At 27.7% G+C, this 18,230-nt stretch overlaps 1 protein-coding gene across 1 annotated transcript; it reads left to right on the top strand.

Moving 5' to 3' along the window:
* The first annotated feature begins 7,127 nt into the window (after positions 1–7,127).
* On the top strand, positions 7,128–7,876 carry LOC125862652 (auxin-responsive protein SAUR76-like). Its single transcript, XM_049542772.1, has one exon. The coding sequence runs from the start codon at positions 7,191–7,193 to the stop codon at positions 7,578–7,580; it is 390 nt and encodes a 129-aa protein (XP_049398729.1). The 5' UTR covers positions 7,128–7,190; the 3' UTR covers positions 7,581–7,876.
* The last annotated feature ends 10,354 nt before the right edge of the window (positions 7,877–18,230 follow it).

Raw genomic sequence — 18,230 nt, 5'->3', positions numbered from 1 at the left:
CCTTATATGTATTGTGAACACTCATCATGAATTAACTAGCTTTACGCTTGTAGTCAACGTGTTGCAACCCTTCTCTATTTGGGTTTCCAATCGGTAATCATGTCAACATTCTCAATAAATTTAGTCTTAGAATCTTCATTTTATTCTTAATGACATGATTTGAAGAATGATATTGCGCATTTTATGAACACAAATTCATAAGTGCTTTAATTTTAAATTATGAGTTCAGTCAAACACATTAATACAAAATGGAACATGGAATAGAAAAGATGAATTGGGTCATAGGTCCATCCATTGGGCCTAGCCCAAACAATTGGGCTTATATAGATAATAAATAGAGTAAATTTTAGGTTTAGCAAACATAAAAATTATATTTGTATGTTGTAACTATAGTTTGTATATTGCGCTTCATAGAAAAATTTATATTTGCTATGACTATTAATATGTATATTTCGGTATACATATACATAAAAATCTGTAGTTGTATATTTTAGTATACTTATACATAAAAACCTGCCATGTCTTGATCTGTATATTTCGATAATCTATATATTGATCTGTATACAAACTAAAACATAGTAATTGTATATAAACAAAATTACTACATATATACATAAATAGATTATACAAACATGTCTTGTTATGTATAACTATGGAAATATACAAACAACAAATTGAATTTGTATAAACAAACTAACAAATAGTAATTATATATAAACAAAATTACTACATATACATAAAGAGATTATATAGACAAGTCTTATTATGTATAACTATGGCACATATACAAACAACAAATTATATACAAACAAATGCTATACTAATATATACAATTAATTTTTATACAACACATATGTATACCGAATGGGTCTCGTCAGATGGCAAAAACATGGAATGTTTGCTGCGAATTACAAATAAAAGAAACTATGTCTATAACATTTAATTTGAATTAGTAATTTGCTATTTCATATAATTTTCCCTAATGAATATGATTTGGATCATTTGTCCATTATTGTGCTCGAAACCAAATAAAATCAACCAATCTCAAATAAGTACTTACTTATACTCGATATTAACATCAAATTATATAAATTCACTATAGTAATTGTTTTGGATGTCTATTTTAGTAGTCATTTTCCTTGTCCTTTTGGAGTCAAGGACACTCAATTTTGATGGACAAGAACAATCCCAAAAATGTTCAAACATTTAATAGGACGTCATATAAGACACAAAATTACTACGTAAAATATCACGTAGGATAAATATATTTGTTTGTTCAATTTATAAATTCAGATGAACTCGTAGCTTATTCATTGGATAGGTCCATGTACATAAGATTTGGGGGGCTACAAGGACATTGAATTGAGTACATTTTTTGCTATGTGTAGAGTGTGGGTTTAATTTGACTTGAAAAGAATGTTTCTAAGATTGTGAATCCATGTGTTGCTCACATGGCTATTCTTGAGTACTACCATGTGTGTGTCATCTTCAAGGCTTGAAAATCTTGACCAAGGAAAAAAAATCTAAATTAATATTCGAATGGGACCAGTATTTCTATTTTTCCGTTGAGAAGTTGTCTTGTTAAAAGCAAGAAATGTCATGAACGACAGAAGGTTCTAAAAAATTGATTTGTACATAGAATGATATCATAATGATCGATACTAGATATAATTGACTTCATTCTATTTTAGAAAAAAAATATGACTCAGCTTCTCAACTAGAGTTAACGGTGAGACTTGTTAACATAATGCATGTGTTGTTGCATAGGAATCTGAAGTCGTATGATCTATATAGTTGTCTCTGAATCATAAAAAATTATCGTTAATCTTATTTAATAATGATTTATCGAAGAATATTTTTTTAATTAGTGAGTAATAGTTTAACATAGAGAGGTTGCCCCTTCTAATAGAATCAGATGAAAAATCAAATCAAAAGTTCCAAATTAAAAAGTCATCTTTTACTCCTTTTTAAAAAAAATATATCTTTTTTCCAAATAATTAGCCAATTATGATAAGGTTTTCCTTTTTTTTTTCTTCCTTTTTGGTATTTTATTTCTGTATTCAATATTATTAAAAACTATCAATGGCAGAGCCTCACATTGGACAGATTCTTCAAGGAATTTATACATTTCATCAATAATATAATGCATATGCTCTGGAGGACCCTTCTAAAAGTAAAAATATAAAAAAAAGAACATAAAATATCAACAATTCAACAAAAGTTATTTGGAGGGAAAAATGAGAATCCTTCAATAATTTTATATTTACGACATGAATGAAATACCTTTTATAAATATTGTTACGTGATCAGAAGGTCATGAATTCAAGCTGTAAAGATAGCATCGTGTACATAAAAACTTAATGTGATTTACTGCGTGTAGCAAGCTTAGTGCGTCAGATTGACTTCTTTTATCTAGGGAGATAGTACTTTTGATCTCTCAGTTATTAATAAAAGGAAAACTACTCAAATATGTCATCAAATTTTGAGAAAAAACTTATTTATGACATCCGTTAAAAATTTGACTTATCTGTGTCATTTTCATTTGAGGAAAGGCTCATCTATGTTATTATTTGTTAACTCAAATATGAAACAATAATAAAACTTAATTAACATAACACAAGGATAATTACATTGTGAAGCGGTTAATAATTCTGAAAATTAGTAAAATATTCATAAGCAAGGAATCAAAAATATATATTTCAAATACGTAATTGACGGTTAAATATGTATAGTAAAAAAATCACAAGAACTAAAATTAAAATTTACAAATTATAATATGCAAGGACCAAATGTACTATACCTTAACAAAAATTATGAATTAAATGTTCAAATTTCTAGAAGTTAAGATAAGCAAAACAAATATTTTTACTATGTTAAAAGGAACCTTATAAATCAAGAGATCAATCTTGAAAATGGGATTTTATTATATTAAGATTAACAATATTTATCATGTATGTTTAAGTTCATCTAACCTATTACCTACAAGTATTCATCACTTCTTTTTTGTTCTTATCCTAAAACTTAACTTTGCTTTGATTTTCAATAATTATAGTGTTCTTCACTCTACATGAATCTCTTTACATTGAACTAATTCAATGAATCACATTAAGAGCTTAACGGAAATATAATATAATATGGACAATGGGGTGTTTTTCATATATAACTTTCCTTATTCCTAAAAAAGTCATATATACATTGCACAAAGATGAAAATAAATTAACCTTCCATGATCACTACTTTCGTTGTTCCAATTTATGTGACACACTTTCCATCTTAGTCAGTTTTAAAAATAATGATACATTTCTATATTTAGTAACAATTTAACTTTAAAAATATTAATTTTACCTTTAATGAGAAAATTTATAGCCACGTACACAGATATATATGGCTTATTTTAGACTACAAATTTCAAATATCAATCTTCCTTTCTTAATTAACGATGTATCAAGTTAAACAACATCACATAAATGAAAATAAAAAAAAATATATTTTTTTTAAAACTCTTGATCATCTCGTCTTTTCTCCTTCTTGTTTTTGGGATGATAACACTTTGGTCCCTAAATTATTGGTAAATTCCTCTTTTGATCCTTATGATATATATCCTATATGACTAGGTATATTTAACTTTCAATTAGTTAAAATATGTTTTTGGTCCCTTCATTTAAAAGATATGTCATATTTGACTATTTATAGAATTATACATGTTATCGATAAATACGAAGTAACGATCAAGATAAGCTGATATGAGTAATTAAGTAGCGACATGAAAGGTTAATATATAATTATAATTAGTAAATTTGTGAATATTTATGAGTAAGAAATTAATTTAAAACCGAACAAGTCGACTAATAGAGGGTTTAATATGTTTAGTCAAAATCATAGGAACTAAATGTAGAATTTACCAATATTTTGAAGTATCAAAAACTCTTAGAAATAATGATATAACGATTTAATATTAGAAGAACTCATATACGACTTTACTTTTATATAATAAATTAAAAGGAGTTAGTATTTGTTTACAAGTTCAATATAATTTCTTTGATTGATTAATTAATTAATTAGATGAGGATCTAATTATTCCTATGATTATTTTAATTAATTAATGAGAGCTGATTATTCTCTCAACAAAAAAACAAATAAAAGAATCTAGGTCTTTATCACCTCTACTAAATTGTCTTCATGCAACAAATCTACTTAAAAAAGAAATCAATTGGAAGTCAGGATGCAAAATGCATGCACCTAAACACCGCCTTCAGAAATGAATTCTATAATGTACAAATTTTAATTCAGTCTCAATACAAATATCAAATTCTAAACAAAAAAATTGAAAAAAATAATATGTAATATAGGAGTCAATAAAATGAGCAAACATAATAGAAGACTATAATTTGAATTTCAATAAAAATAAAATATTACACCATGTATATTAGCAAAGTCAGAATTTCATATAAAAAGAGTAAAAGACAAATCGTTACACTTCGATTTGAACTTATGATCTAAAATAATTTTCGAACCCCTTTTGCTAACACTACACTAGATTTTTGGTCATGTTAAAGAGATTAAACAAAAAAAAACAACATTTTTCCCCATTCCAACACAATATAATTTCCAAACGTGATTCAATTGAATTCCCTTGTATGACCTAACTATCGATATTTACCTCCTTTTTTTTTATATATCTTAGTTGATAAAGGTATTGAGTATATTTGTTGATGATAAATACAATATGTATCTGATAAAATAGTTTAAGTATAAGCTAACGAATCGATAAAATAATTGAAATACACCCAAATTAATTCAAACAATACTATATTAAAATTAAAATTAAAATTTGAGGCACATATTTCTGCGGTTTCATAGTTTTTTCTGAGACAAAAACAACTTTAATTTTAATTTGGTAGGTAAGCTAAAAATTGAAAAAAACAAGAAAAATTATAAACAAACAATAGGTTGTTGGCCTTGAAATTCTTAAACATTGCATATAGTCATTAACAACAAGAAAATATTATGGTGGACACGTGTCCCAAACCACCAAAATTCGAGGAAAGATTTGCAGTCTCAGTTCGGGATACAGAGTCGTTTTTGATAGAAAATTATTACGCTCTTATAACGAGACTTTTCAATTTGAAGTTAAATTAATTGGACTTTAAAACGGAGATAGAAGATGTGGAAAAAAAAAGTAAAATAAAATACTTGAACTTCTAGTTTGAATAAAAGAATTCTTATTAATAATTAGTAGTAATACTTAATTATTAAATTCTTGATTAATTTAGAATTTAATTAGTTGTTAGATGTACGTGGCGCTTTTAACAACTTTACCCCCTTGTCCAAAAATTACGTAAAAATTTAAAAAAATATTTGGAAACATTTTAGTTGATATGCCCTAGATATATTAATAAAATATGACAATTTTTTTTATTTTGATAATTTCATGAATCTTCAATATTTTATTTTATTTTATTTTTTATCGCGGAGGAGAGGAAAAAGAAAAATTGAAGAGGGAATTGCGAGGTAGAAATTGAATTCTTTTAATTTTTATTAACTACTCTAAACTTATATAATCAGTATTTTGTAATAAAAAAATCATTTCTTTTTTTGGTCTATATATCACAAAAAATAAAAATAAATTTTAATAAGAAAGGGTAGCTTTAAACAATCCGGTTCCAAACACACCAAACAAGCAAGCGACTCCCCTTCCTTAGCGTACCCGCCCATTAAGGCATTCTTCCTTCTTGCGTATGTGTTATAGCTCATAGCTCTAAGCCCCTTATTTTACTTTTAAGAACACATTTTTAAGGTCAATTTTTTTTTTAGAATTTACCAAGAGTCTATAGAAACAAGTTTTTCTATCTTTCAGGTGTGCATACACATTATCTATTTTATAACCTACTAGTGGATTACTCTAAATATACTATTGTTATTAAAATTTCTTAACTTATTTGAAAATCAATTCTTTTTTTTTTTAAATTTCATACTCAGTCAAATAATAATGAAAAATGATTCACGTACCACTTAAATTGTCAAATAATCAAACCCTTAAAATATTTCTTCAAGTTCAAGATATGACGAGTCAACATCAAGGTGTCAAAGGACTCCATTGCCTATTCATTGGGTCCCTAAAAAGGGTCCAAAGCCACAGCTGGTTTTTAATTTTCCTGCCACAAATCTTGGCACCAATTGTAAACACTAGCAAGGCCCCTCTCCAAAGTGTTAAAAGCAATTCAATCTATTTTTTTAAGAATTTTTTTTATATCAATTCCATTTTGTATGACACATCATCTTGTTTAATATAATTTAAAAAGAACATTATACCTTTTTATATTTTTAAAAATAATTTAGCTTCAATTCCTTTATTTTTATCTTTACTGAAATATTTTGTAGTGAAAATTCAAAATTTAAGCTTCAGACATTCAGTTTTAAGATTTTCAGCAATGAACACATAATATTATTAAAATTATGGATTCAAATATAATATTTATTAATATTCTTTCATAGATTTGTACATATTTATCTATACTCTCCGTAAAAAATTATTATGGATTCAACTTGGCGGATCTTCAAATTTTATGGATTCAATATTTAAGGCTCTTACCGTTGAACATGTTATATTTTTTAAAGTTATGAGTTCATATTTAGTATTTATTGAAATTTTAGTAGATCTATCTTTCGACGTAAATTTATGTTGCGCATCAAAAGTGTTGAACTCATATAAACTCAATACTGATATATTAGATTTACCCTTGAATTCAATTGAACCCATAGCGAAAAAAGCGGCATCTTCCTTTGACTTTCACAAGTTTTTTGGTCTAGTGTAAATTACATGCACACGATAAAGTATAATAGAAAAGGTTAATATTTTTTAACTATAATCATATGATATTCGAAATTCACTAATTTAACTAATTTAAACTCATGATATGATATTCAAAACTGACTGATTCGACTAATTCAAACTCGTATGATATTCAAAACTTATTGATCCAACTAATTCAGACTCAAATAATATTCAAAACTAACTAATTCAGACTCGGGGTCCACTTAAAATAAGTTAAAAACCCCACATAGGCAATTCAATGTTGTCCCAAACTTCCTTTATATATGAACCTTCCTCCTGCTTTCTCCTAAACACCAACTCTCTTTCATATTCAATTTAAAAAAAATACAAAACCCCTTTCTATCTTCTCATAGTCATGACCAAAGGAGGCAAGCTCACAAAAATCAAATCAGTCTTGAAAAAAATGCAATCTTTCAAAATTGGTCGTGTCAATAGCATCAACAACACAAACATGTTGGAAAACAATGCATATAATTCATACGAAGATGATAACAACAACAACAACAACAACAACAATTTACACCCCGTCTACGTTGGAAAATCGAGACGTAGGTACCTAGTTACCTCCGATGTTATCGATCACCCTCTTTTTCGAGAACTTATCGAAAGGAGGACAAGTGATTCGGAGGAATATGTTAGTGTTGGATGTGAAGTTGTTTTATTTGAACATTTGCTATGGATGCTTCAAAATGCTGATCCACAACCCGAGTCGATGGATGAACTTGTCGAGTTTTATTCATGTTGATTGATTCAGAATGAACGTCATCTTATTAATTATATATATATATATGCATACATTTTGAATTTTTTTAATTATTTTTTCTTGCATATGTATAAGTAGTTCTGAATGATCAAAAGTAATCAGTTCAGTTGAATCTCCTGAATTCACCAAGTAGTTAGTGAGTTTTTTTTTTAATTTTGTTATTAGATTTGTTAATTTGATTTTGATTAATTAACATGAATGTTAAAATGGATGTTCTCACAATAGAGGGAAAATTAAGACTAATTATGGTTAATTACTACTTGTTTCTTCAATGTATATTGTTGTTGCATTGTTGCATTCTTTAATGTGTGCATTTATTCTTATTTAATTTTTATGTAAAAAATTCCAGCCTTCATCTTTTTCTATCTGGTATTAATATTCATCTTGAAGTTTTGTCCTTTTTTTTGCTCTTAGGGGACCTAGCTAGTAACATGGATAAATGCTGCATGTTGGGAATTTTTTTTAAAATAAAATAAAAAGAAACAATCTGATACACAAAATATTTCACATTTATGAAGTGTAATATAGGTCGATTATTCTGACACAAGCATTAGTTATTGATTTCATGACTCAAATCTGTAATCTATAAATCAAGATGACCCTTGTTAGCCTTTTTAATTACCACAAGAAAAAATATTTATTCTACTTACTCACCTAAAAATTAATTACGAACTTACGACTTTTCTCCAAACTCTATATAAATATAAAATACTTTATACATTAAACTGTCAAAATAAATTTTGAAATTGGGTTGAGGGGTCCCAAAAAAACTACTCATCTACCAACATCATAAGTCATAAATAGCAAAAAACTAATTAATTAAGTGGAGTAGACCACTTCATCCAATTGTTGAAAAAATAAAAACATGATAAAACATTATGCTAAATTTTAGGATCTAGCTGTACATATTAGAGGTGGTAGACATTACTCTTCTACAAGGTGTAGGGGTCTCATCTCCCAAAAGTTTCACTATACATATGTATTTTTTTTCTAACTCGGTAATCGGTATTTGTATTGAAGCTTAATTAAATTTATACTAAGTAGTCTTATATTGAGAGTAAATTATTTCTTAATTTATACTCAGTATAACTCGAACTCGAGACTTCTAATTAAAAATGAAAAAATATTTATCGCTTCACCATAGTTTTTTTATTCTAAATATTACTTCCATCTGTTGTGGGGACGGTATTTAGTTGGGCACAAAATTTAGGACAAACAAAAGATATAAATAAATTATAAATATTTGTATAGTTATAAATGGTCTCCAAATATAAAAAGATATTTCAATATCTCAGTTTATTTGATACTACTTGATCACTGATCAGACATCGAATATATGAAAGCAAGTCTTTTAAAACTTGTTATTAACAAATTATAAATATTCGTAAAACTATAAATTATTTTCTTAATATATTGACAAATACATAATAGGGTATTAACTTCAAATAAGAAGTAAAAATCAATGAACTTGTCTTATCCGTGATCAAAATTTGAAATTTCTAAATTTTAGGTTCGAGTCTTTTTAAGTAAGTTTTATCTAAATTTAAAACTCATAAATATTAATTCAATTATTTTTTAAAAATAAATATAAAATTTAAGTTAAAACTAATAATTTTTGCCGAAAATGTCGTAAGCGAGATGTTATATTACATAGTTATACTAACACTCCTTGTGCAAAATTACGCACCTCATCAGTGCCGGAGCTAGAAAATAGATTACAGATTTTATCAAAAAATAGTTTTGATCCAAATTAATTATTAAAATTTAATTCAAAACTCATAAACTTTAAATTCTCAATCCGTTTTCGTATGTCACTATTTGACATATCATGAGTCATTGATTCCTTATATATAACGTACTACAGCTGTTTTTGGGGTCACAATGTTAATGTTTTGTCTTCCACGTTCCTTGTTTTTATATACAAAGAAAAATATTGGGCTCCTACTTTTTTTGTGATACGAAAATGGATGATGATCTGTCAATTTTTTTTTAAAAAAAATCAACCACATTATTTCATATGATCTAATTAAAATGACATAGTTCGAATTTCAAAAGTTAAATACGAAAAAAATTGATTGCAATTTATTAGTATGAATTTAAATATTTTAAATTGATAATTTTGTGATTTATCGTATTTTTTATGTAGTTGTGTAATTATTTTTCAAAATCTTAACGATTCATGGCTAGAAATAGAGATTTTTTGTCTCCGCGAATAATTGAGAAAAATTGTGTTATCTAGCGTACTTGAAAATGCATGGTGGGAAACGATTTCTCGTTATAATATTGAGAAGCTTTTTAATTTTTTTCGTGTGATAATAGTTTTTTAATTGATTCAGTCAAAATATATGTAGGAATAATCACTCGTCATTTTTCAGTGGAAAATTTTAATAGGAAAATAATATTTTTTATAGTAATGATCAGATGCAGACCCACACACATAGTTAAGGGTGCACGTGCATCCATTAACTTTAGAAAAAATTATGTGTATATATGTATATCTATCTTGAAAAATTGGCAAAAATCAGGATATAATTAACTGTATACCCATGAGGAGCATAGGAGCGTCTCGTGCCACTGATACAAGCCAAAGATTCCATCCGTGAGACCAGAGTTTAAATCCAACTAAAGCCACATTTTGTTGTTTTTATTTTAAATTTAGATTATTGCACCAAAAGTCTTCAAATACTAGGTTCGTCTTTGATCATGATAGTATGTCCAAATACAAAATCACAATAAAGAATTTGACAGTTAAATTTAAATTATGTCTTATAAATTATGGTCGAAAGTACTATTATTTCACTTTGTAAGTTTGAGTTTCAGAGAAGCTATATATATACACTTTAATTTAAACTTGAAGAACAAGTGTGCTTTTACTGACAATATTTTAAAGGAAAAATAGAATTAAGGAATTGCAAGTTGTGAAAAAATATAATGATAGTGAATAATTGACATTTAGCTACTTTAGCTAGCTTAGCATGTAACTTAGATATGATATTCTCCAATAGCAACTATTAATATCGCCAAACCTTTATATAACAACGTTATTATCATCAGATGATTTTTTTTTTCATTTTTTTAAATCTTAATAAACAGAGTTATCTGGTATTTATTTTTGTTGTGGGAGACCCGAGCCCCACATACTGTTCTTCGGGTGATCTAGTCGAAAAATTAATTGGGGCGCGACCAAACCTAGGAAATTAAGAGCTGGTAATAACTATCGAAACATATGTCTCCGAAATAATAAACAAAGTTAAAATATACATTTCAAAATTCACTTTTTCAACTCAAAACTCATAACATCTAAATTCATCATTCATACTACATATGCTACGAATTAGAATTAGAATAAGTCTTGAATATATATATACACTCAAGAATCCTCGTATTAATTATATGCTAACATGTACATTCCAAGCAAAGTAAGTAGAATATTATAAAAGTGCAAGGAGAATTTTTCTATGATAACAAAAAATGTTCAATGAGTACTAAGTAAGTGAAAAGTTGAACTTATAGATAACAATTTTTTTAAAATAATTATTTGAGGAAGTGTGAGTTTTTTTTCTAGGTTGTTTGTGTTTTAAGTCGGAATTCTTTCAGAAACAATACATATAATTAGCTTACTTCTAAAGTTAGGTAAATATATATACTCTCTATTTTCTTCAGATCTTTCTATGTATATTATTATTCTTGTAGTTAAGTGTAATGACCCTCTTGGTCATTTCTGTGTCTTGCCTTCTGTGCGTCGTTTAGAGCGTTCCTATAGCGACCCCAAGTCATTTATGACTTGCTGGGACTGATAGTTCGGTCACCTGGTCGTTCGTTTGGTCCTGGTGTNATACACTCTATTTTCTTCAGATCTTACTATGTATATTATTATTCTTGTAGTTAAGAAAGTGTAAAGTTATATATCTCCATAATAAATATATATTCCCAAATAAATATGCACTTTTTTTTATTTCTTTATAAATTAGGTTTGAGGTATCTTGGTTAAATTACATGTTTGTCTCAATTTATAAACTTTTACACTTTTGTCAGCACTGGTGGGCTAGCTATAAGTTGTCTATCTATAATAAGTTAGTCAATGTGAAGTAAAATAAATCTTTAATGGATGAGCCTACTTTATTTGCAACCCCCACATATGTATTGTTGTGTATATAGAAGAATTTTTTAATACCATATTTGGTTTTTCAATGGTTGTATTTTTATTATTATTATTGGTTAAGGAGATTATATTAATTTTGGACCAATTTATGATAGAATATTAATTTTAATTATAGTTATTGTGATATCTATCTAATTAAGTACATTTAACCTACAATTAATTATTGAAACATGCACTTCTGATCCCCATACTTGTGTATATCCACAAATTTACCATGATAGTCAATTATTAAATACTTAAATTCATATTATCACTCTATATTTGACAATAATATAATTCTAATTATTCCAAATATAACATATTTCCACATGAAGTAAACCAAAACTACATATTTCAATTAATTAAAAGATTAAATATACTTTTCCAAATATTATAAAAATTAAAATTTATCAATAATCGATAGCTGCAAAAGTTATAATCCCTAAAAAAAAAGTTAAATAATTTATGATACTAATGATTGGAGTAGTTGGAGATGCTTTTTTGATTATTTTTCTGTCAAACACATTTTTTTGGTTTTGTACCTTTGTTTGTTGTTAGAAAGAAACTCTCATTACACGTTTGGAAAAATGTTTTTATAATATAGTTAGGGATATATATTTGTTGATTAATTATTATTTTTTTGAAAAGTGGAAGACAAAGAATATAATTCAGTACATGGATTAAACAGAAGAAAGGAACTTCTATTATCTTTAAAGCAACTTGTTTAAAGGATATAGTAGTGTAGATGCATCTACCATTTCTATGAGTTAAAAATAAAATAAGAGTAATTTAATAATTATATCAAGAAAATGTTAGAGAATTTTTTAAAAAGTTTATTTGGTGTTGAATTAAACAATTGTTTGTTTGATGAAGCACTCTATAAAAATTAAAGGATATGATTATGAAGTGAGGGTTGTGGTTGCGGTTGATAGAGATGATTAATGATGGTAATTATATATGTTGTAATGATTACAAATAATGATCGTGCTATAGTAATAGATAACATCAAGAGGTGGTTATTAGTGTGATTAACGACGAATAAGCTAGGGATGGACGATGTGATTTATGATGGTCATGATGGTGTACGTTGTTGGTTGTGGTTGCGGTTGATAGAGATGATTAATGATGGTTATTATATATGTTGTAATGATTAAAAATGATGATCGTGCTTATAGTAATAGATAACAACAAGAGGTGGTTATTAGTGTGATTAACGACGAATAAGCTAGGGATGGATGTGATTTATGATGGTCATGATGGTGTACGTTGTTGGTGATGGTTGGTCACACATGGTGGTTTTTGTGGTGGTATGATTGTGCAATTCTAGCTAGATTGGTGGTAAAACGCTACGTTATCAGAATTAAAATGAACAATATTATTAATGTTTTTAAGATTTTATAAATTTGAATGGTTCAAATTTATTAAGGTTAAATTAGCAATTGTATAAAGAAAACAAGTGTTTCTAATAGTCTAAGCTATGAATAATTCCGATTCAGATTTTCATTAAGTAAAAACAAATAATGACTTAGAAAATTACTAATGTAGAACATTTTTTAAATCAAATAATTATTCATTTGGCAAACATATTGAAGAAAACTTAAGAAGAAAGTCAAGCACCACAATTTTTTGCTATAAATATTATTTGACTTCACAGAATTAATGATGCTGGCTATAAGTGTTTATGCACGTTTGACTTCCTTAAGTTTCACAAAAGTTTTACAAATAATTAAGTCAACGCCTTTGCGGTTAAAGATTTTCCACTCTTAATTCGAATATTAGATGTTTGTGGTTCGAATTCTGAACATAAAAAGTACGTAGATGAAGCACACTTTCCTTTTTAATAAGCATTAAACAATGCGTAATTAGGGCACAATGCAAATAAGACATCGGGAAGATGTTTGTAATAAATTTTAAAGTGACGGATGTATTGACTGCAATCACAAAGAAAATATATATGATGAAATAAAAATTTTATTAGTGAATATTTGTGATCGAGTACAACTCTGTTTATCTCTTGGTCATTCTCTCTTAATTATTTTTCTTGATTCGAGAGTCGTTAATAGCATATTCTTAAACGTCTTGGGCAACACTTTGCTTTGAGAAGTGACATTGTTTAACGTCTTGTTCTGTCTGTGAATACCCAAGATTTTATGGGATAGTCGAGGTGCAATGTATCTATTTATGCATATTCAAGAGTTTATGAAATATTCAAGATGTCTGTTCAAGAGAATATATCATATCTCATTTTTATAGGTGTGAAGTTGAGTTTAAAGTAAACTAGCTCCAAAAAACCGTAAGGAACCTTAGAGTTAGAAATGGAACGAACTCGTCTTTTAAAATCCTATTTTAGTAAAATTAGAGAAAGGTTAAAAACTGATTTCACATTCTAATAATAAAAATTTCACGGAATATCATATTCGAATATAAAAGAGTTAAACTCATTTGTATACAAGATAAGGAATATGTGACTCTTTTTTTGTTTTTTATTCATAATCAAGATGAAAAAGCATAGTACCACAATTGAATATAATGATAGGAGATATATATTAATCATAGTTATTGTTGAATATAACAAAATTGAAATTTGTCTATTTCTTTTTTGTTAAAAGAACTTAATTTTGGTAAGGAATATTATTAGGACAGCCCACGAGTTAGTGGGCCAAGTAATCTAATTTAATCTTTTTCTAATTGGCCCCTTCTCTTAAGCCCACAAATCCTTGACTAACTAAAGGCAATCTTGTAGCTCGTGTGGTTTGTCTTCCAAGTTTATTGACCTTTTTTATACTTTTGCGAAAACGTTAGACGGCGATCCAGTATTCATAAGTTGTTACAAATATTAAACGATAGTTCAATTTTATCGATAAAGATTGAGCAATATATGAATAAATGTTAGATCTGAGTCAAACGTTATTTGGAAAGGTATTTTCTCGAAAGGCAACATTTGTACGAGTTTTTAAAATAGGAGCAAAATCTGAATGATGATTAAAAAAGAGTTATTTACGTAAATCAACCATTTTTTTCCTACTACATTTGAGAGAGATTTTCAACTATCTTTATTCTACCTATCTTGTTGAATTGACGAATTGTTAAAACTTGACACTATCTTCATTATACATATCGTATTCACAAAATTTGACGAATGACAAGAATTGTCTGTATTGTTCAATTGTTCAATTGTTCTATAAGATTAACAAGATACTATCTTCATTCTATCTATCTTGTTAAATTGTTCACAAGTCCTATTCGATTTGACAAATTTGCATATGTTGTTTATGACAACCTTACATATTTTTTTAAAAAAAAACCTCGAATTTGAAACTTATACAAGTGAAATTCCAAAACACTGATTATATTTAAATTAACGGCCCTAAAAATAAATATTTATTATAAAAAAAATCCAAAGTTGTAATGTATATTCATAATTAGTGGTCCCAAAGTTTTATTCAAACTTTGTGGGCCTATAGAGCTGTTACCAGCCCTATGACACTTCCCTTTTTCCTTTAGGCGGAATGACCTGGAAGACCCCTGTACTTGACTCATTTGTCAGTTGAACCCTCATACACCTTACTTTGCCAACTAGACCCTTAAACCCATCAAAATACAATATTTTAAACCCCTCTGACCATTGACCAAGCTTATGTGGCATTAATATTGGTGAGTTGGAAATATGCGTGATTACACGCGCTTAAAAGCGAGTTAAAACAATATTTTTCTTTTAAAAAAAAAAATTAACAAAATTAAAAAAAAAAATCATCTTCTTCAACCCTCCTTCATCCACACCCACCCTTCTTCTTCTCCACCAGCCCTCTCTCCTCTACCCCTCACCACAGCCCTCACCTTTCTTCTTTCTCCTGCCCATTCTTCTTTCTCCACCCCCACATTCACTCTTCTCCGCCTCTTCTTCTTCTTCTTTTTTTAAATACAAATCAGTAGCCTCAACTTTTTCTAAAATTTTTGTTTTTTAGGTTTGAAAAATATTAGTATCATTCTTTTATTAGATGGTTTCAACGAGGAGATGCAGATAATGTGAAGTATGATTGTGACTATTGAAAATTTTAAAACTCCATTGATAAGTTTGAAAAAGCTTAAAAAATAATAAATGGGTCTTGTGAATTTGTAAAATTACTTAAATTTTTTGATTGGGGTTCATTGAGTTTGTGTTGGTAAACTTGTAGTTGAATTTACAAGTTAAATCAAGAAGAATTTGATCTGATGGGTATGAATCTAGTGCTCAATTTGTGACCAAATATGAAGAAGATGACTATTTGAAAAGTTAAAGAAATTAAAAAATTGATTTATTTGATTTTTTTAAAAAAATTAGCACTTAATTTCCCATGTGGCACTAAAAATGATGTGGAATTTCATGTGTAATCACGTCCATTACACGCACTCTGACCGGAGGAGAAAAGGGTTTAAAATGTTGTTTTCTAATGGGTTTAAAGGTCTAGTTGGCAAATGATGAGTATGAGGGTTCAACTGACAAAATGAACCAAGTACAAGGGTCTTTCAGGTCATTCCGCCTTACCTTTTTCCCAATTAGTTTTGGAGTTAATTATTCCTCTTTTCGTGAGTTTATAATATACCCTAATTTACACCTTAGATACATGTATCTGACATACATAGTATTTCAGATACATATAATTAAGTGTATCTAAATAATGAATATAACTAAAAGACACAAATTAAAAATTAAATCAAGCATATAACAATCTTGGAGTATCTGTCATATCACAACTTCTAAAAAATTCATAAAAATTGAATTTTTGTGTATCTGATATGTTCATTCTATGTATCTGAATTGTTCTTGTATGTATCTAATATACTTTTTTCTATGTGTCTATCATATATACTCAATGATTAGATGTGTTCATTCTATGTATCTGAATTATTCTTCTACGAATGTGATATAATTTCTTTTTCTTATTTGATATGTACTTAATAATTATCCAATGTCTACTTTTTGTGGCGATGAAACGACTCCCTTCTTCGGATTCTTGGGTGCTACTCCCTCTTAGTCTTCTCATGTATGGAAGAGAGAAAGTGGGATGATTAGGAGTAAAGATATAAATTATGGAAAAAATGAAGTGAGTAAATAATTGAGAATTTGATTTAGGTTAATTTTGAGGAATGGTGTATCTCCTTTAAATTTGGTAAAAAATTATTGGGAAAAAGGTTTGAAATATATTTGAACTTTGCCCGAAATTGTTGTTACGATACCAAATTTTGAAAATGACCTCTTACCCCAGCACTATTTAATAATGTATTTTAAAGATATATATGTGCTCACGTGGACATCATAAATATTTCATAATTATAAATAATAATGTGTCCACGTGGGCACATATATACCTTTAAAATACACTATTAAATAGTGCAGGGGGTAAAAGGTCATTCATAAAGTTTGGTATCATAACAACAATTTCGGCCAAAGTTAGAGTATTTTTCAGACCTTCTCAAAATTATTTAATAATGGGATTCGAATTCTGCACCAAACGAATTAAGTTCAACCCATTAACCATAAGTTTTCATAGACTATGATAACCCAAAAGATTGACTCCAGATGAATTTCTCGATCATAAAATAAACGGTAAAAGTGATTATAAGAAGTTAAAAAGACATAGCGGCCCTCTCCAAAGCTCAATTCATTGTTTTAATTTCCCACTAAACCTACATTATCAATTATTGTTTAAGTAGGACTAACATTCTAATGTGAAGAGATCTTTTTTTTTGAATAGTGAATTAAAGCTCTAAATTCACATAATCATATCAATAAATAATCCGAATTTTGCTAAAAACAGAACTAACTACATTATAGTGCAACTTTCTCTATAACAACTTCCATAATTGATGAATCAATCAAGATTATTATGATAACACCTTAATTATTAATTGTTGGAAATTTAGCACTCCCCTTTACCCTACTTTAGAAGGAAAAAACAAAGAAATAAAGGTATTGAATTTAGTTTGTAATATATCTACAGAGATATGTTGAATTTGGTTCCTTTTTAATCAAATGAAAAACTTTTTAGATTCTTTTTGTCCCTTCTTTTGACATTTATGTCACAGAAGATTAAATATGATTTCATACTAGTTTTTCTATTGAATTACTCACAAATTATATTCGAGATACCATATTGAAATAAATTTATTTAAAAAATTGTTTTTTGAGGTACCATGCACGATAGCACGAATGAGATACTATATATCAAAAGAAACATCGAGAAATTAATTTTAGAATGAGATGGAAGTGTCTGATGTATACAACCTAGTTATCATGTTGAATTACTCACATAATAAATAGACTGGCTATTTGACAATTGATCTCTAATAATAAACTCAATGTATTCATACGTAAAGTTTAAAAACAATAAAATGTATGCAATACTCCTACTTCTATTCAGATATTCGAGATCAACAAGTTGAGCAAACTCATATAGACGAAGTTAACATTAAAGACATACTATTTTAGCAATTCATGTAGAGGAGAATAT

Source organism: Solanum stenotomum, chromosome 4, assembly GCF_019186545.1.
Source record: "Solanum stenotomum isolate F172 chromosome 4, ASM1918654v1, whole genome shotgun sequence".
Lineage (NCBI taxonomy): Eukaryota > Viridiplantae > Streptophyta > Magnoliopsida > Solanales > Solanaceae > Solanum > Solanum stenotomum.
Note: the sequence above shows the minus strand (reverse complement) of the source record. Positions and strands in the feature narration are given on the sequence as shown.

What these genes read in the sequence shown, in the direction of transcription:
- LOC125862652 (XM_049542772.1), top strand. Translation starts at nt 7,191, where the DNA reads ATGACCAAAGGAGGCAAGCTCACAAAAATCAAATCAGTCTTGAAAAAA.